Source organism: Psittacula echo, assembly GCF_963264785.1.
Source record: "Psittacula echo genome assembly, chromosome: 5".
In the NCBI taxonomy this organism is placed as follows: domain Eukaryota; kingdom Metazoa; phylum Chordata; class Aves; order Psittaciformes; family Psittacidae; genus Psittacula; species Psittacula echo.
In genome coordinates, this window is record NC_137739.1 from 40,931,138 (window position 1) to 40,950,877 (window position 19,740).

Below are 19,740 nucleotides of genomic sequence, written 5' to 3' on the forward strand. Positions count from 1 at the left end.
TTGAAACTGGTGAAGGGTCTAGAGCCCAAGTCTTATGAGGAATGGGTGAGGGAACTGGGGTTGTTTAGCCTGGAGAAAAGGAGGCTCAGAGGAGACCTTATCATTCTCTACAGCTACCTGAAATGAAGATTGAGCGAGGTGGGTGTTGGTCTCTTGCCAAGTAACAACTGATAGGACAAGAGGAAACAACCTCAAGTTGCACCAGAGGAGGTTTAGACTGGATTTAAGGAAAGATTTCTTCATTTAAAGTATTGCCAAGCATTGGAACACGCTGTCCAGGGGACTGGTTGAGTCACCATCCCTGGAGGTATTTAAAAGACATGTAGATGTGGTGCTTAGGGACATAGTTTAGTGGTGGGCTTGGCAGTGCTCAGTAAATGGTTGGACTCGATGATTTTAAAGGTCTTTTCCAAACTAAATTATTCTATGATTCTAAATGCTCTTTCTTGAAAATACCATAGGAAAACACTGATTTGTTATAAAATAAGGCCAAATAAAAAAAATTATATAAATATATATATAAAATATATAAAATAACAAATCTATGTGCACTTTCCATCTGAGAATTTCAAAACACATTACAGACATTAACACAATACTATGATTCTCACAAATCCCATGAAAACTATCAAATAAACCAGGCCCATAGAAGTTGCCATACCAGATCTGGCCAGTGTCTTACCTAATCCAGCACACTGTCTCTAACAGAGAAGAAGAAAACATTAAATATAGCATGTCAATGTATTAAACCCTACCATCCTGTTCCCCAAAGACAGCTGAGCACACATGAACACAGTAACCTTGGAGCCTGCTGACTCCAGCTCAGGAAAGAAGGATAATTATACACATAAGTGTAACTGAAGAGACTGACAGTTTCTAATGTTTTAGTGCAGCCCCATTGGTTTTAGCCCAGACTCAAAGAGTCTGCATGTTTATGTACAGTTTTCAGGAAAACAAATGTTATGGTCAACTGCTCGTAAGAGTGCTTAGGGACAACAAAGTATCAGTATCCATAAAGATAATAATAAACTCCCTTCATAAACCCACTTATGCAAAACAATTAAATTTTCCCATGTTCTCCCAACCTTTTATGCCACTGTGGAACATGTGCAGCTCAGTCTCATCTCAGTAGTTAAAAGACTCCTACTGTTGTCCATACTTCCGGGGTTTGATGGCATAATGAATTTAACTGCAGACTGTAAACCTCCTTCTGCCCTCCCCTAGTTGCATTGCTTCTGTCCTGGAGGAAACAAAGACCAGAACACTGGCTTCTAGAAGTGGGCAAAAAGAGGAAAGTTCATGTGTTTGTTCAGAAACCTGTTCCCATCCAAGCAATAAAGGAAACCTAACTGATTTTAAAGCAGGCAGGATGTCCCAGAAATACCATTACTTTGCTGAATTGGCTGCTGTCTTATTAATGTTCACCAGACATACGGAGGGTGGAGTGGAAAAAGGGATAGCTGGCTGAAAAAATGTCTGCTGGACAAACAAAATAAAGGGATCTTTTACTTAATATATTAAAAAAAAAAAAAAAAAAAAATCCGGTGTAGGAATTCTATGCTTACTTTCCCTAGATTTATTGCATACTCGTTCTGCCACCTGCAGCCCGGCATTCCCCAGAGTTTCAGGAACAGGGACTACACCCCCAAGCTTTCCCAGAAAGGAAAACCTTCATGACTAAGAACATTAGTAGCCCAGTGGCCTCTTCTGTCCAGAAAATACTATAGTTCTGGAAAACTGCTTTGTTGAATCCTCCTTAACAATTACATTATCACTTCATGTTTTGAAGAATACCACCCTTGGGCCTTGTGGCCCCATGCATCAAAAGAGGTACTTTCAATGGGTAGGATTTCCCAACGAGGATTAGCACACTGGTTTTACTACCACAGAAGTTAGATGTAGGAGAGGATTGCTCAGACTGTCACCACTGCCCTAGCACCTCCAGGGAAAGACGGAGAGAAAGCAGAGCCAAGAAGAACATCTTCAGGAGGTCAAGTCACCGAAGAAAGAATGAATTTTGGCTTTTGAAAGAAAAAATTGTGTCCACTGTGTCAGTCGGAACAAAACACAGGTTATTCCTTACACTATATTGATTCTGCAGGGTTACAAATCATGAAAGGCAGGGAAAACCTGGTTTTGCACTATTTTTCACCCAAATCTCTAGAACAACTGTGTGCTTTCAGTAATATCCTAGGGCAGAATTTCACTTTAAACCCAAGACTACACAGATAATCACAGGCTTCTTTTTTTTTTTTTTTTTTAATACAGTAATATGAGAATTTGTAGAAGTGACTACTGACTTGAGAAGTTTTGAACCTCCAAGTTAAGCTTCCTTAAAAAGTGCTGAGTTTCAAAGCACTGATATCCAATACCTACTGGCAGAACCACCTTACGATGACTGAAATGGCATCTCAAGAACTGAGGTACCTTTATTCAAAATTCATTTCTGAAAGTGGCTATAAAGCAATTATAAAAGAATTTATGTGTGTAAAACTACAGTAATTTGATCAATACAGTGCTGCTACAGGTACTGCAATTCTAGATGCCTTCCTTTAACTGGAAACTGCATGTCTAGCTGACAGATTTCTACAGTTCTAAGAAAAGAGAATTTATCTAAAAAAAAGAGGACACAGCTATCAGCAACAGGAAAATATTTACAGGACACCATGGATAAATCCCATTTCATTCATGGGCTTCACAGACATATCACTATTTATATCACACTTCTGTTTCAAATTACTTTGCTTTTAATAATACGTATTAATGTTTACTTTGGGGTTGTTTTTCCTCACTGTACATTCTGTTCTTTTGCTTAACTAAAACAGAATGAGCCTTTAGCTTCACATGCAAGCAAGGTGGTGCACCTGATAAATCCAGTTAGGAACAGAGTAAAACTCTGAGTGTTTTTTTGAGGAGACCAAAGTATATCTTTTATAATGGAATTTTAAAAGACTGAAAACAACATTTCATACACTTGTGATCCATTCTCAAACAAAATCAGGAAAACTACATCTAATGTTCTTTAGGAAAACTGCTCCATCTTTCCATCACCAGAGGAATGTTCTTAATCCTTTTTAGCTGACTTTAAGCATCATGAATTAGCACAGAGCCCAGTTTCTGCCCTTTTCCCTTTGCCAGCTCCACTTCTCACATACTCCAAAATGATCCAGGAAATTTGTGAACAGCTTTGTATTTTGCACACACATGTAGAAAAAGAGAACTCATTACAGACTAGAACACAGAGAACTTACAAGAGCAGCAGCAGTTTTGATACAACTGTGCACAGTCTTTATAAGAGAGTTCAGAAGATGACTTTTCTGTCTGCATTTGACACACTTAGCCTGCTACCAGAGTCCAGGGGACTACCACTGCTTCACAGTGCCTACCTGCAGGAACAGAAGTGCCATGATTATAGTTTTACTTCTAATGAGCAGAATGAAATGGGATGGCTTACTCCCCTCAGGCTCCTCAATCTTTAGAGCTCTCAGGCTCTAAAGACTGAAACCTAAAAGTATCACAGTATCACAGTATGTTAGAGATTGGAAGGGACCTCAAAAGATCATCTAGTCCAATCCCCCTGCCAGAGCAGGAACACCTAGATAAGGTTACATAGGAATGTGTCCAGGCGGGTTTTGAATGTCTCCAGAGAAGGAGACTCCACAACCCCCCTGGGCAGCCTGTTCCAATGTTCTGTCACCCTCACTGAGAAGAAGTCACTGAGAAGTCACCCTACACTACTCTCTAACAGGTTGAGTGGGAAACCTCGTGTTGTGACAGTAAAACCAGAAGCACTAATTTGAACGTATGTGGGCAGTAATGCTACAGGTGAAAGATGGCACAAATCTCATGGAGAAATTTTTCTGACAAGTCTCTACTTCAACAGGCAGAAAATCAGTAACATTAAGACTGAGGGTCACAGCCTTTGGAAAGAGTTACATCAATGCAAAAACAGAATAGACAAAGCCAAAAGAGATTATAACCACAGATATCCCAAGGGAGAGATGAAATCATGGCTTATAGTGTTTTTAAAAACAGAAAAAAGTAATTCCACCAATCAACCCCCCAATGCCTTGCTTCCTAGTTTTTCACAGGTTTTTTTTAAATCAAGAGGTGAAGATTGCAGTCTAAAATGCTACTCCATTTCACTCAAAACAATGAAGTCTCTTAATGAAAAGGGTAAGTGCTTTTCTTTTTGCAGGCATACTTCTGGAAAATCGGTACCACACTTACTGCTCAAAGTTATGCTTGCTGGGGCAGGCAGCAAGTTTAACTTGCAAGCAGTAGCTGCAGAAGACAGTGCTCCCTGTCCTAACAGTCACAGCTGAAGTTTGGCACAAAGAGTGGAAAGGATGACAGCAAAAAAATCATGGCAATGAAAGCACTAGCCTCCTACTCCTGCCCCAAAACCCCTGTGCAGGAATTACTTTAAGGATCACCCTTCATTTCCACAACATGAAATGCACTAAAGGTTCAAGGAGCTTGTATGCCTGTGCCACAAGGCCAACACTAGGTCCTGTGACTAAGATAAGACCATTCTAACACAGGAAGGCACTGGAGGATTTGCCATCCCTGAAAAACAAATGACACTGACTAGCCCCCACACCAAATAAGCAATTGGCTGTAGAGCACCAGGTTCTCAACAATGTGGCATAATCACAGAGGCTGAAGGACACAGTTAGTCCATCTCACTGAGTGCTGCTGTTGTAGCTTTATTCAAACTCTCTTTTTTGTTCTCACCTGTCTTGTCAGCAAGTCATGATATTGTAGTATGAGCCTGGTATTGACGCTGTGACTCCATGTGTTGCCAAGGGCTGCTGTTACACAACCAGATTCCCTTTTCCCACTTCCAGAAGCTCCTGGAATCAAATACGAAAGAAACGGCATCAGGACTGTGGTACAGAGAATTATTCAGCATGGAAACTCTAATCGGTCATCTTGGATCATTCCTTAAGCTAGGTAATTACAACTGGTACTTAATAGATGGCACTATCACATGAATATCCTATCTTTCCGATTTATTTATACAACTGCAATGTGAGTTCTCCATCTGACTCTCTGATACCTAGACAAAATGCTAAGAATTAAGGATATGCTGCAAAGCAGTACCTACTTTCTTGGTGAGACTGGTGCATTTTCTAAATATTTGGAGGTGCACCATGCATAGAGGACACTTGCCTTTTCCTCTTTAGATAGTCTATCCACAGCAAACCAGCTTTCTGCGGCACAGAGGAGAGGGAAGCAGGCCAGTAGAGTGACAGCGTATATTGATATAACAAAAAAGAGAGCTAAAGGAGCAGAATGTGGTGTCACAATACCCCAACCTAAAAATCTGAACACTGCTTAATGCCAACAGGCACCCCATACATTTTCTAAGATTTGCAAAGAAGAAAGCCCCTTAGCTGTAAATACCATTCTGGTGTCTCTGAAATCATGTGAACTTTATATAACCCTGAAGGAAAATGCACTTTGGTGCAATCAGCAATGACAACATACAGAAGTGTTTCCAATAATGGCACATGACCCAGCTTGCTGAACTGCTATTGCACCTGAGCTTTCTCTTATTAAAACCAGAGACTCATATATACACACACACACATATATGCAGGCAGCTAGGTGCCTGAGACCTTCATCTTTGCCCCTCAAGTTCTGTGTAAGATGAACCGATAGAGGGGTGGCTTGTTTGTACCTCAAATGACACTTCAGACAAAACAAAGAAATGCAGAAATAAAATACCAGTAGTTATGTGGGTATAAATGATCATGTGCAAGTTGAAAATTAAACCGTTTGAAGCAGACAGTTCATACTTTTAAAAAGCTACAACTGACAGAAAGTTAATGCCAGGGAACTTCCTGTCATCTATCAGGCAACAAATGAAATTGCTTCCCCAGGACAGTCATGAAATCCTTCTCAACTAAACTTAGCCCAAACACTTACTCTGCAATGCAAACTTCAGAGCAGAATTATGTTTCTGTCAAAATCATCAGTAATGCAACAGTTAATGTTGAAACATAAATTATAAGTACTGGGTTTTGGAAGCAATACTGTAGTGAGATGACAAAGTCATCTCATGGTCCAGTGAAACTTCTGAAAGATTCAGATTTAAAACTCTTCATTGCTTTTACATTTAGAAACATAGAACAGAATCATAGAATAGTTAGGGTTGGAAAGGACCTTAAGATCATCTAGTTCCAACACCTCACACTCAACCATGCCACCCAAGGCCTCATCCAACCTGGCCTTGAACACCGCCAAGGATGGAGCATTCACAACTTCCCTGGGCAACCCATTCCAGTGCCTCACCACCCTAACAGTAAAGAACTTCTTCCTTATATCCGATCTAAACTTCCCCTGTTTAAGTCTGAACCCGTTACCCCTTGTCCTGTCACTACAGTCCCTAATGAAGAGTCCATCCCCAGCATCCTTATAGGCCCCCTTCAGATACTAGAAGGCTGCTATGAGGTCTCCACACAGCCTTCTCTTCTCCAGGCTGAACAGTCCCAACTTTCTCAGCCTATCTTCATATGGGAGGCACTCCAGTCCCTGATCATCCTTGTGGCCCTCCTCTGGATTTGCTCCAACAGTTCCATGTCCTTTTTATGTTGAGGACACCAGAAATGCACACAATACTCCAAGTGAGGTCTCACGAGAGCGGAGTAGAGGGGCAGGATCACCTCCTTCAACCTGCTGGTCACGTTCCTTTTGATGCAGCCCAGGATACGGTTGGCTTTCTGGGCTGTGAGTGCACACTGAAGCCGGCTCATGTTCCGTTTCTCACCGACCAACACCCCCAAGTCCTTCTCCGCAGGGCTGCTCTGAATCTCTTCTCTGCCCAACCTGTAGCTGTGCACAACAAGGTGCTTGGTGACAGCCAGCGTGGCTTCACTAAGAGGAAATCCTGCCTGACCAATTTGGTGGCCTTCTATGATGGGGCTACGGAACTGATGGACAGGGGTAGAGCAGTTGATGTCATCTACCTGGACTTGTGCAAAGCGTTCAACACTGTCCCACAGAACATTCTTGTCTCTAAATTGGAGAGACATCAATTTGATGGGTGGACCACTCAGTGGATAAAGAACTGGCTGCATGGCTGCACACAAAGAGTTGTGGTCAATGGCTCGATGTCCGGCTGGAGACCGGTAACAAGTGGTGTCCCTCAGGGATCGGTGTTGGGACCGGTCTTGTTCAACATCTTTGTCGGTGACACGGACAGTGGGATTGAGTGCGCCCTCAGCAAGTTTGCCAATGACACCAAGCTGTGTGGTTCGGTTGATACACTGAAGGGAAGCAATGCCATCCAGAGGGACCTCGACATGCTTGAGAGGTGGGCTGATGACAACCTTATGAAGTTTAACCATGTCAAGTGCAAGGTCCTACACCCGGGTCGGAGCAATCCCAGGCACGGCTACAGGTCGGGCAGACAAGAGATTCAGAGCAGCCCTGCAGAGAAGGACTTGGGGGTGTTGGTCGGTGAGAAACGGAACATGAGCCGGCTTCAGTGTGCACTCACAGCCCAGAAAGCCAACCGTATCCTGGGCTGCATCAAAAGGAACATGACCAGCAGGTTGAAGGAGGTGATCCTGCCCCTCTACTCCGCTCTCGTGAGACCTCACTTGGAGTATTGTGTGCATTTCTGGTGTCCTCAACATAAAAAGGACATGGAACTGTTGGAGCAAATCCAGAGGAGGGCCACAAGGATGATCAGGGGACTGGAGCACCTCCCGTATAAAGACAGGCTGAGAAAGTTGGGGCTGTTCAGCCTGGAGAAGAGAAGGCTGAAGGGGGCCTATAAGGATGCTGGAGAGGCACTCTTCACTAGGGACTGTAGTGATAGGACAAGGGGTAACAGGTTCAGACTTAAACAGGGGAAGTTTAGATCGGATATAAGGAAGAAGTTCTTTACTGTTAGGGTGGTGAGGCACTGGAATGGGTTGCCCAGGGAGGTTGTGAATGCTCCATCCTTGGCGGTGTTCAAGGCCAGGTTGGATGAGGCCTTGGGTGGCATGGTTGAGTGTGAGGTGTTGGAACTAGATGATCTTAAGGTCCTTTCCAACCCTAACTATTCTATGAGTCTATGTTTTGGATTTAATTTTCCAGCTGGAGGAGAGAGCAGGTTCAAGAGTTAAAGCAGGTTGCTGGCAGGTCTGAATTTCATTCTCTTAAATGACTTAAACCAAGTTGATTGCATTTAAGTTTTAAAAACTTTTGGTTTTGTGCTAACACCATGAAAGTACACATACTGTACAAACAGGCTAAAGGAAAATTAAAGACAGTGAAGCAGCTTTAAAGTTTTGCAGTCCTCTCTTTGTCACATGGAATAAGCTGCAAGTTCCTCCTGTAGTCAACATTGCCCTTTTTCCCATCTGCTAGAAATGGGTAGGAATCACAAAAGTCAAGCGAGGCAGCTAAGCGTGATTTCTGGTAGGTGTGGAGGTGCTTCCCCCACAGCTGGTGTAATTGCACCCCTGTATGCAGCTGGAAGCCACTGCTCCACACCACTGAGAAGCAATTCACCTGCCACTCCTCAGGGGACTCTAACTACAGACAGGAAGCCCAGACATACGTTGGCATAAAAGAGCCACAAAATTCACATCCAAAATTCCCTCAAATTATATGTCTCTGCTATTACCTAACAGGAGTAACATCTTGCTGTTGCAACCCTGAGCCAGGCATTTAAGCAGTTAAATGTCTGAAGTTGCTGATATTACGGAGATATGGCTTCATAGCAATTCCTAATTCTGCATTCCTTCTAGGCCTAAAACCTGTCCCAAAGTGAACAGAAGTGCTAGAAGTGTAAGGCTTGTGGCAGAACAAACAAGCTAATTGCTGTCATTTATTTTATTTTACTATAGAGGAGAAAGCCCACTGTACCACCCTGTGTCAGCCCCTGTCTGAAGAGGGCTGTTTGTGTGACCCACTTTCAGGCAAATCCTCCTCTGTGAAGTTATTCAAATTTATGACTCTGGTGCAAAGTGGTTAGTAAGATTGGAGCAAATTTACAGCAAAGACTTTTTACAGGGTAGAAAGGAATGCCTCACAGGAAAGGTTTCCATTTTATAAGGTATCTTCCTGCAAGCTGATGCATTAGGCAGACAGAAAGGCAAATCAACAAGAAGTGAAGTGAAACAAGGGGGATGAAGTGCCAACATTGCAAAGAAGTTCAAGGGCAGTGACAGCACATGCTTTATTCCTTCTCCTTGCTCTAAATAAAAAAAGATAGTAAATGTCTCAGAGGAAGGAAAGACGATATGTTAAGAAAACAGATTTATACTCAAACATGTCCTTAAAAAACCCTTGGACTTATCTTTCCAGTTATTTCAACTACTACTTAGTCACTTAAGTACTGGACAAAGAGAGAGTGATCTTTTACAGCACACACTGCGTTGTTCTTCCAAATTCTGACATTTTCAAACTTAGGGATAGGAACATCAGACCAACCTTAGCCCAAGAAAAAAACCAGGCTCATAAGTGACTTTGGTCTCTGCTCAGGGATCCCCAAACTGTCCAACCTGAACCACTTCAGAGTGGTATAGAGCAACAGCTCCCAGATGTGACATGAAGGCACTTATCCATGCTGTGGGGATGACAGGCAGCAATTCCTGTCTCTCCAGCTTTCTTGGAACACAGATCTCACTGCAGTCACTGCTGGCATGATGATTTCTGCTCAGGACATGGATGATAGAGTGAGCACGGGGACTAGGGCGAGTAACAAAACAGGGCTGACAGATGAGAGAAAGCTGGTAGATCTCAGTGCATGGATACAGTATGTGGGAAAGGGAGTGGGTGTCCAGAAGCACAGATGGGATCCTAGCATAAGGAAGTCAAGGTGCATGCTAGAAGGGTGGGAGAAGACCTCTGAATAATCCCCTGCTTTTTATATTCAGATCTAGTTCAAGTAAAATAAAATTGTGATTTCAATTCCTGTACACATTCTTTCTGTCCTCACACAAAAAGAACTAGCATTAAACTGCTCTTCAAAGGGCACTAGCAGACAGGCCAAGGACTGCATGAGGTTCCTATTCTACTGTCTCCTGTGAAATTGAGCTCTTTTGGTCACCAGCAGAGATACCAGCAGAGACCGTATCTGTTCTGGATCACAAGCAAAAAGGAGGAACTGGCTGCTTCACTCTCACTGAACAGCTGTCACAAGTGAAAATAAAGCTGCTTGTGGTCTGAGTCAAATGCAGTGTAAATGCCTCTCCACAACATGGGGAAAAAACAAACCAAAGAAGAAAGGGTGATTCTCCAGCTGAGGCCTGCAGTGCTGCTTCCAAGCAGAAGAGCCTCACTCTGGTCTCCACTGCCCTGCGAAGAGCTGTCAGTAGAACTGAGCAACAACACTTGGCCCATTTTATACACAAGGGCCAGATTAATTTTGTTTGTTTCCTCCATCAATGCAACAGAAACAAACCTTCAGTAAGTACCTTCTGTATCACTAAGATGAATGCCACATATAGGCAGGACTGAGGAAGGTGGGTTTTCTCCACCTTCAATTTTTCACTGGTGGTAACAGTAGGATTGAAATTATTCAGCTCAATAGCTGAATTTAGTGTGAGGTGTCCCTGCCCATGGCAGGGGGGTTGGAACTAGATGATCCTAAGCTCTTTTCCAATCATAACTATTCTATGATTCTAATACTGATTCTGGGATTATTCTGTTCTGTCCAACCAGAGAATTACAAGCACAGACATGGTCTCAAACACCTTCTCATCCTCTACATATAAGGAGATACTGTTTTAAAGACTAAATCCTCATATAACCAAGTCCCAGTTGTTGCATATATTGTTGAAGGGGATGAAAACAGGATGGGGAAAATCCTCTCTCTTTCATAGGGTCTTATTAAAATCAGGAGAACTAGACCAATGTCTTGAATCAAATGAAACAGGCTTCTTAAAACAACATTTTAAATGCAAGGAGTTCTTGCAGGCAGAATGTGATTGTACTCTTGATTAAAAATATAACCTGCTCCTTTCCATCCTCTCCACTTTCTCCTACAGATTTTTGTCTTGCCAGGTGAAAGAGTTGTTGCCTGGCAGATTCATCCCCACCACTGGGCCCCTTTGCAATCTACCTCGATTTGGTAATTCAAAAATCTTTTCTTATCAAATGCAAAAAACCTATTGATGCACAATATGACAGTGAAATAACAAAATAGAGAAGCTACCAGTCCCCAAATCTTTCAAATCTTAATATCAAACCATCTTGATCAACCTCTGATTTATCAAAAAGGATGAAAAAAAAATGCTCCAAAAGTATAGAAAAAATATTTATCTAGAACTAAACTACTGAGCTCACCATGCAATAAGAATGAAAGTACTTTCCCTCTTGCTCAGGCCATGCAGCTTTCTGGTTCACTGGCAGAGCTCATAAAGTTCACCGCTTTTCACCTGCATTGCATTTAGGTTATATTTTTGGTGCAGGTCTCTAACAATGACACCAGAGAGGAGAGGTGAGGAGAGGAAAAAGAAAAGAAACCTCAACCCTCAATCTATTTTTCCACTTCACCTACTCAGAAAGTACAAGTATAAAAATATCCAATGGTGGAAAAACCCATCGCACAGTAAAAAACAACCCACAGGACAAACTCATCTGTGAAGGAACTAACTACAGTGCCTTTCAAACTCCCCCGCATTGACTTCTACAATTTTCAGCCCTTCTCTGCAGCTTATTCTCTAGGCAAAAGATGATTCTGATTCTCTTGTCCAACAGTGGTGTCTGTCTCTGTCTTTGCACTGGTCAGTCAAGATACTTCCCAAACTCTTCCTGTTATATACTCTATCTTCACAAAACTAACAAAAAACAAGTGAGGATGAAAAAAATAGGTCCTTTACATTAAAGCTATGGGCCTAGCAGCAGATAGCTACTTAGACCACCATTTGATACCGCCTGCTTGAGACAAAGCGCAGACCAAAGCGCGTATATACCTACATGTAGGTAATTACCAAACACAAATTACTGATTTGTACAAACAGACACTAAAGCAAATGTTGCTCCCTGTTCCCCCTACACAGATCAGTGAATGGGCTACACAGGCATATAAACAGCAGAGTCTGGTTCATCTTAGGAGAAAAGAACAAAACTTACTTCCTAGAGGACAGTATTGCCTTCATAAAGTCTTTCATTATTTAGGACATACGGCAAGAAAAACAGTTGCTGCTGTAGGAGACTAAGCTTGGACATAAAACTAGACACCTAAAAATTCTAACTTCTAAAATGCTTATTCTCCTTCTTTTATTAAGAGAGAGACTCCAGCAATTTTGCTCCCCAAAACCACCTATTTCTAAATCTGTGCACTCTCCCACACCATATTATTCCAGCTTACTTCAATTTTTCATTAAAAATAAGTAAATATATTTTAGCTGGAAGAGGAAATTGTTTAGTAATCAGTGATATGTGATTTACTTTAAAAAATAGTATAATCATCAAAATATACTTTGCAAACAAAGCAATTAAGTGCAAACCCCTACTAATCCCTAGTTTAAAAAAAAGAAAACAGTTTCAAAGGAAATTCTTTTGACCAGTGGCTATGCTACTGCTGCAGTGCTGAAGTGTCTACTAGAGATTAAACTAAAACGACTGTTCTGATTCAGTCGTCATCAACAGACTGAAAATTGCCACTTAAAAGTCTCCAGCTGCAAAGCTCTGATGGCAACAGCAGTCAATGTGACTGAAAGGGGATGAGCCCACTTCTCATTTTGCGCAACACAGTTTTTTCATCCCATATGGCCCAAACAGGTGAGTTTTCATGCTTTCTTGGTTTTCATTATAGCTAGTGTATCTGTGTACATATTCTGAGTGATTTTTACAGTGCTAATCTGGTATTAGATCAAGTGTAAGGTCCTTTCTTCTGTCTTTTTTCCATCCATTCATTATTTCCATTGTGACAACTCTTAGAGCTCTCATCTGAAATATGCAAAGCACTCTTCAAAGAGAGAACAAAAAGACAGTTCCTGACCTAAAGACCTTCTTTTCATGAGAACTGCAGTTTCAAAGTCTCTTAGCTGCTGATGATTATTTCCCACTTACAAGGAATCTTCCCTAAGAGATGAGGGAAAATAAACCCGAATATGTGACAGGCCAGCAGAACTGCACATAAATAAGGACTTCAGTGCTCTCCATGAAACATTAGTAGAAGTAATATTAACCATTATTCTAGCCCCCAAAAAACAGCTGGGACCTCTATTCAGGAGAAGACGTAGGAAGCAGTCTCCAGAGAATCAGACAGATGCTGGTTTGTTTTTAATCCCTCAATCAGCATACCTACTGTTAACAGTGTGTTTCGCACTAGAGGATCTCATTCTCTGACATTGGTGAGCTCATGTTGATTCTGTTTTGAGCTGAGAAAGAGACAGACAGACAGACAAAGAAGCACACACATGCTAGTACTGAGACTCCTGCCTGCTGACCTAAAAAAGGAACTGACATTAAGAAATGAGAAAATCCAGCTGGTGTGATTTCTTGCCAGACAATCTACCAGCCATGATCAAAATGATCAGGTCTCAGGAGATCTGTGGAGGTGGGAAGACAGCTGGAGGTTTACAGCACCTGAAACAGGGCTCAAGTCAGACAATTGTGGGGTTGAGATCCTTGGGAACAGATATTTATTTTTTACCGGTAGAAATCTTCTGCCTCTGTGGCCTGACAACGCACCGCAAAACAATGAGTTTCTCGCACTATCATTGCCACATTGCTAGTGTGAATGATTGAATGAGTAGTGTGTTGGTGGGATGGGTGGTGAAGACCAAGTAGAAGACAGTGGTTAACTCAATTTCTTTCTGTAATCAAGGATAAATATAACTGTACCAATTTACATCACTCTCTTAGTATTCAGAGTTCTTTCCTGCATTGTTCACCATGAAAACTTAAAGCAGTTTCTTCCATCTAACCTCTCCTATGCTGTCAGTTCTTCCTGTCTCTCCAAGACTAGGAAATAAAACCCCAAACCAAGGGTGTAAAGAAACCCCCAAACAACCCAAATCTGGAATTTTGCCTGCCTGCACATAGGATACATAGGTTGAAAAACAAAGCTTGCTCAGTAACAGCATCTGGAAATGCTAGGGCCCTGTGAACCAGAAAATGCTTTCAATTATCACCTCACCAATCATACCACAAGTTATTGCTGTATATTTTTTGTTAAGTTCCCTCAGGGAATTAAGCAGATCATGATATTAATCAGAAGGCATGTAGGAGGGAGGGGGCAGAATGCTAGAATTACACATGTGTAGGTCCCTTGAGGCTTGAATAAAGAACAGAGATGTAGAATCCCACTGTCAGAGCAACTGAAGCTTTGCATGCTGCAAGCCTCAACCCTTTGACCTAGACAGCCATAGCATTGTTACATCTGATTATCCCAGGATGGTTAATGTCAGCTGCTAAACTTCATCAGTCTCTGCTAGTGTTTACCATCATCTGGATTTGCCACTTCCAAACTTTCCAGGATAGAAACAAATGAGCCAGCTGTCACACTCCTCCTTGACAGGGAGAAAAAAACTCCCAACATAACAGTCTGAGGTCTGGAAGCCTAAATGGCTCAACCCCAGAAAGGTAGAACAAAAATAATACATCTGGAGGGAGGGGAGGGAGATGTAGCTCTGAAACTGCAGTGAGCCTCAAAACGTAGCTCATAGCAGTATGCTCATGTTAGGACACTGTGGTCTGAGACAAAGACTATATTCCCATACTGTACATTTTCTTCCATAAAATATGTTCTGGTAAAGAAACAGTGTCTTGGCAGCTTAGCTGTTGTTCCCAGAAAGCTGCCACAGTGCAGGCAACGGCAGCAGTACTCCAGACAAAGTACGATCCAGTCTGCAAATGAACTTTAAATGATGTTTGAGGGTCAGGGTGTGGAAGAGTGACAGGGGTAGGAGAGAGTCAAGTTTCTGTTGCACATTGAGTTCTCCATCAAAATGGTCAATAAAAGAACCAATTAGTGCTAATACACCCAGGGTGTTTCTGACATGGCCATTCATTTCCTGGGGAGTAGGCTGTTTGGTATGCCCACATGGCAGACAGAAAAGGACAGTAAGTGTATGTAAGCTAGTTTTAAAGGAGCACTAAGGTTTTCCTTGGTAAATACATTCTGCTAAGAAGTCACAGAGATCTTTGTGATCTCTGTGATCTTTGTGACCACTTCACTGTCAGCACCTGAGTTTGCCTAATTAACACTGACATTCAGCATACAATGCGGTGGGCCTTTCTCAATATATTCATCATGAAAAGCCTTAACAAACAACAATTTCTGATCACAGCCTAGTTCTGTGGATTTGAACTAGTAAATGAAATTAACTCTCCTTTTCACTCCTGAGCACGGGAGTATTTCAGTAGTGGTCCCCTTTCTGGATCATTTTCAAATGTAGTGAGTGACAACATTCTTGATATAGAGGTTTGAACCATGCAATAATTAAGAGTCTAGGCGGGACTGTTAACCACAGGGACTACGTAAAATAATCAATGCTAAATCGTACTTCTGAGCAAACTTTGCATGATGACCATCGTCATTTCTTTGAAAATTCAGACTTGAGTGTTCTTAACACTGATCCTATAGACCAGTTTCAACAGTTCTCTCCAGGTGTAGTAAGAACAATCTTAGAGCTATAAAGCTTGGATAATGAGCCAGTTATCAAAACTGAAATTCCAGGATGAAACAATTCTCTTTCAGCCTGCAGCATGGAAACAGAGGTCAGCCAAACATTTGGGGGCTAGAGATGACTGTTTGCAAATTACAGCTGTTAACATCTGGAGTTCAGATTTGGCCAAACTCTTAGTACTATCCGTCACAAAAACTAAACTGAAAGAATGTTTTGGTTGTATGATTAGGAACATAAAAGTTAGGAAACATTAAATGTAAAACCCACTATGTGCCACTTTAACTCTGCCTCTTAAACGGAGAACAAGGACTCAGTTATTTCTCACAACGAGTATTACCAGGGTTGACTGTGACATTTCTTAACTGGTATTTAACCACCAGTTTGCATCTGCCGATACAGGTCTCACTGTCTGCATTTGTTTCTCAGAACAATGGGGCCCAAGACACAAGCTGAGGGATGCAACCTCTTCTCTGAAGAAGTGTCTTTTGGGCTGGCCTGGCGACCCCTACCTATACACCTGAGTGCTAGGAGTACCTTCATATCATATGTTAACTGGGCACTTTCACATTTTCTTTTAATTGCCCAGCCAATATACCCACATATATAAAATGTCTTTCCTCTCATTATAAGATGATTGACAAATCAATTTAGTACATACAGCCACCACAGTGGTTCCCTGTTCAGAAGAGATTCATTTACAAAGCCGAAAATAAATATGAGTTTATGTACTTAGGCACACACACACACACACACACAGAGGCAGTATATAACATGGACGATATAAAAATGACTGAGGATTACAGGGGTCTGGCTTCACTCCATGACTGACAGAGACCTTCCAGGAGGTTCTCAGCAAGTCAGTCCCCCTCTTCACAGTGCAGTGGCCTGTCCTGGAGTGGAGGAGGTATATGCTTTTTTCTTCAACTCTTTCTCAAAAAGGAATGACTCACTTTATCTGAAACTAAGCAAATAAATTCAATTTTGGACAACAACCAAGACTGGAAAATTTCATCCTGATAAGCTTTTCTGACTGAAGACAGAGGGTTAGAAAGGAAACAGTTATACAGCCTTAACTATAGGAGGTTCCTTCCGTTCCTGCTAAAATGCAAAATATTCCAAGATGTGCCAAGTTTTCACTGTAGTCTGCATCAGGAAGCAACAGGACAACGAAGTGCTCTGTGAAGAGTAATGCATAAATCTAAGATGATCTGCAGTGACTCTTCCCTCCTGAGATGTATTGCATTTTTTAAAGTCAGTGAAAAATAAAAAATTGCAAAATACCACTTCTAATCCTTGGACTACAAAATAGTTGAATCCTCTAGAGGCCAGCCAGGGCCAGAAACAACTTTTTTTCCCATTTTCCCAGATTTTGAGCGGGGGGACAAAGAGGGAGGAGGACAGGGAGGAGGGCAAGGGGAAAGGGAGAGAGCAAAGAGTGGTTGGTTTCAAATAGCAACATTGTCCAAAAGGGTGAAAGGGAACAGATGGCCATGGAGAATGCAGCCTCAAAGCCCTAAAGAAAAGGGCTATTTTGACAGATCTTGCTGTTTCCTATTCAAGCATGAACACTCTGGCATGGAGAGTTAAGATGATACAAGGAACAACCTCTGTTCCCAGCAACTGACTATGGGCAACTGGCCTCTGAAGCTCTCTGAGAAAAACAACATGAGACAGACAGACAAACAGATATGGCAGCAAGCCCAGATCTCAGCCATCAGGAAAGGAGGGGAAGGAGGGAAGAGAAAAAAAAAAAAGGCAGAAAGGCTAGAAACAGCTGCCTTTTCCTGGCTCCAGCACAGAGCATTAGAAAGAGCCTGTCCAGCCTTTCTCATCTTCCTTTTCAGTGAAACTTCTTGAAGGGGTCACCCTCAAGCTGTTGGTCTTTGCCCTGAGGGGAGGTGAAAAAGAGGACAGAGCAGGGCTAGTCTGGCTCAATGAAACCTGCTTCCTTTAATCACAAAGACCTCCCTCCAGCTAACGAAGAGAAATTCTAAATGTTAAAAAGCATAATTAATGCTGGATTTTTGCATGCAAAAAGGCTGAGAAATTTAAAGTTGTGGCTCCCACAGCACATGTAATTTGTTTGCATAGTATACAGCAGTGAGCCATTATATCCGAGGGCAGGGAGAATTGTACTTGCTGTGGGAAACACTGCTAACATGTGCCCTGACTTTTTCTATCGGCCCTAATCAAGGGAGTACATCAACAGCTGCTTCATTCACTGACCATGGGCATGTACTATCAGACAGAGATTTCAGTTTTAAAGGGCAGCCTCACACCCATACCCAAAATGTAGAGAGAGACCTAAGCTATTGAGTGTAACCAGACTTCACCGTTTCCATAGAGCAAGGGATTAATCGGAGTTTCTGAATCTCTTTCTGATTTATGTACCAGTTTCAATTTGTAAGGCACAGCCTGATGTCCAGTTTCCCAGCCAACACTTGCCTGTGGGCAGAAGCACTGAGCTCTGTAACCTGGACCAAAGCAATGGCAGTTTCACACAACAGTTCCAGGGCGGAAAGGAGAGGGCAACTGGTATAAACATTAACTATCTTCACAATCCTTCCCTGAGGCGGGGAAGTAGCTATCATCTCAATTTTAATATCCTCCTTTGGAAAAATCATTGAAGGAAAAAGATAATAAGGAATCATGGCTGCTCACATGCCAGAACTCCAAATGAAGACATGCAAACGCTACATACTGACCCTATCTGCACCTTTGTTCCCTCATCTGTGAAGCAGCATTTGTTAACTTTAGTCAATAAATAGTAAACATGTAGAAAAACAGACACCAGCAACAAATCACCTCTACATCCTGTCTCAAAACCTTGGTTTTCTAGAATATGCAAATAGTTTGGGATTTGTTTTGCTTTGTTTTCACAAAGTGTAACCAATGTAGTCATTACTAGCTGTAATTGTTAATTTGTAACTAAATAGATAGGATCTGGCTAGTAGTAAACAATAAATAAAATGCCTTATTTTAGGTTAAATCAGATAAAATTGGTTCCTTTTCTTCTTAACCATGAGCTTCCTGAGACTCAGTAACTGCTTCAGGCTACACTTACTAAGGGAATCTCAAACATGGATTATTAGCTAAGTATTAATGAGCATTGAACTTATTGATTTGCCTTTTTTCCCTGTGCTTCCTTGGGTAAAGTCAACCTAGTATAGTTACACCATAGTTTCCATTCTGCTTTAGTTGTAGTCAATAGCTCCTCGTGTTCACTGCCGGAGTGAGGAACAGTGCTCACAAAACCAATGCTGCCTTTCGTGTTGCAGGACAGGTGGTCCCTCAGCATATTCCCACACATTCCAAATATTTTAAGTGTTCCACATCTGTTGTCCAAAACATTTTTTGCTACCCGCGAGAACAGTAGGAGATGAAAACAAAAAGTTATATATAACATAGGAACTGACCTTTTATGCCACATGAGCTCTCTGTCATTTCAACAAGATGATAAATTTCAAGAAAGAGCTTAACCTTCATTTGTTATACTATATCACTATTAACAATTCTTGCAGGGAAGATAACTTGAGAATTAACTTATGACAGCTGCAAATAGCTGAGATGATAAAACCGAGTGTTTGTGCTTTTTCTTACAGTATCTGCTGATCTATAGCAAATTTAAAATAATTAGAAGAATTAAGGTGATTTACACATTTCCTAAACATACAAACCACTATCTGCTTAAAAAAACCCAAACCACAAAACATCTCTGATGTACACATATAAAATCTGGGTGGGATTTTTATAAGTGCTCATTGCTGGCCTAAACAGCAGATAAGGAAACTCTAAATACTTTCTTCCCCCACAAATGAACCCTATCAGATGTACTTAAAAAATATGACTGTAAGTAATTCTTCTCATGGATGAAACAGAGCCACTGGTCAATATTTGAAGCCAGGAAATTAAAAGCGCTAATTGCATCTCAACTACTAAGCTACTCCTAGGAGGCAGAAAATGACTGCCTGGGCTGTAGCTGGGATAAGTGGTGAGGGTTAGCATTTCTGCTCTCATTGAAAGAATTGCGATATGGCAGCAGCTACCAGCAGTTGGGAATCTGGTTTGGATCTCAGTGCAGAAGCTGGCATTTGTCGCTTTACCAGCACTGTGGCTCCACCGGGTACCTGGCTTGTTATGGACTGTGACAGGA

The 19,740-nt window shown here is 41.8% G+C and overlaps 1 protein-coding gene across 1 annotated transcript in view; it reads right to left on the reverse strand.

Annotated features, from left to right (window-relative positions):
* Positions 1-19,740, reverse strand: part of RAD51B (RAD51 paralog B) — a gene marked incomplete at both ends in the record, with an annotated part of 422,640 nt that overhangs the window by 178,688 nt on the left and 224,212 nt on the right. The window contains 1 exon segment of the mRNA XM_080618204.1: positions 4,738-4,856. Within this exon segment, the coding sequence (XP_080474330.1) occupies positions 4,738-4,856 (119 nt within the window).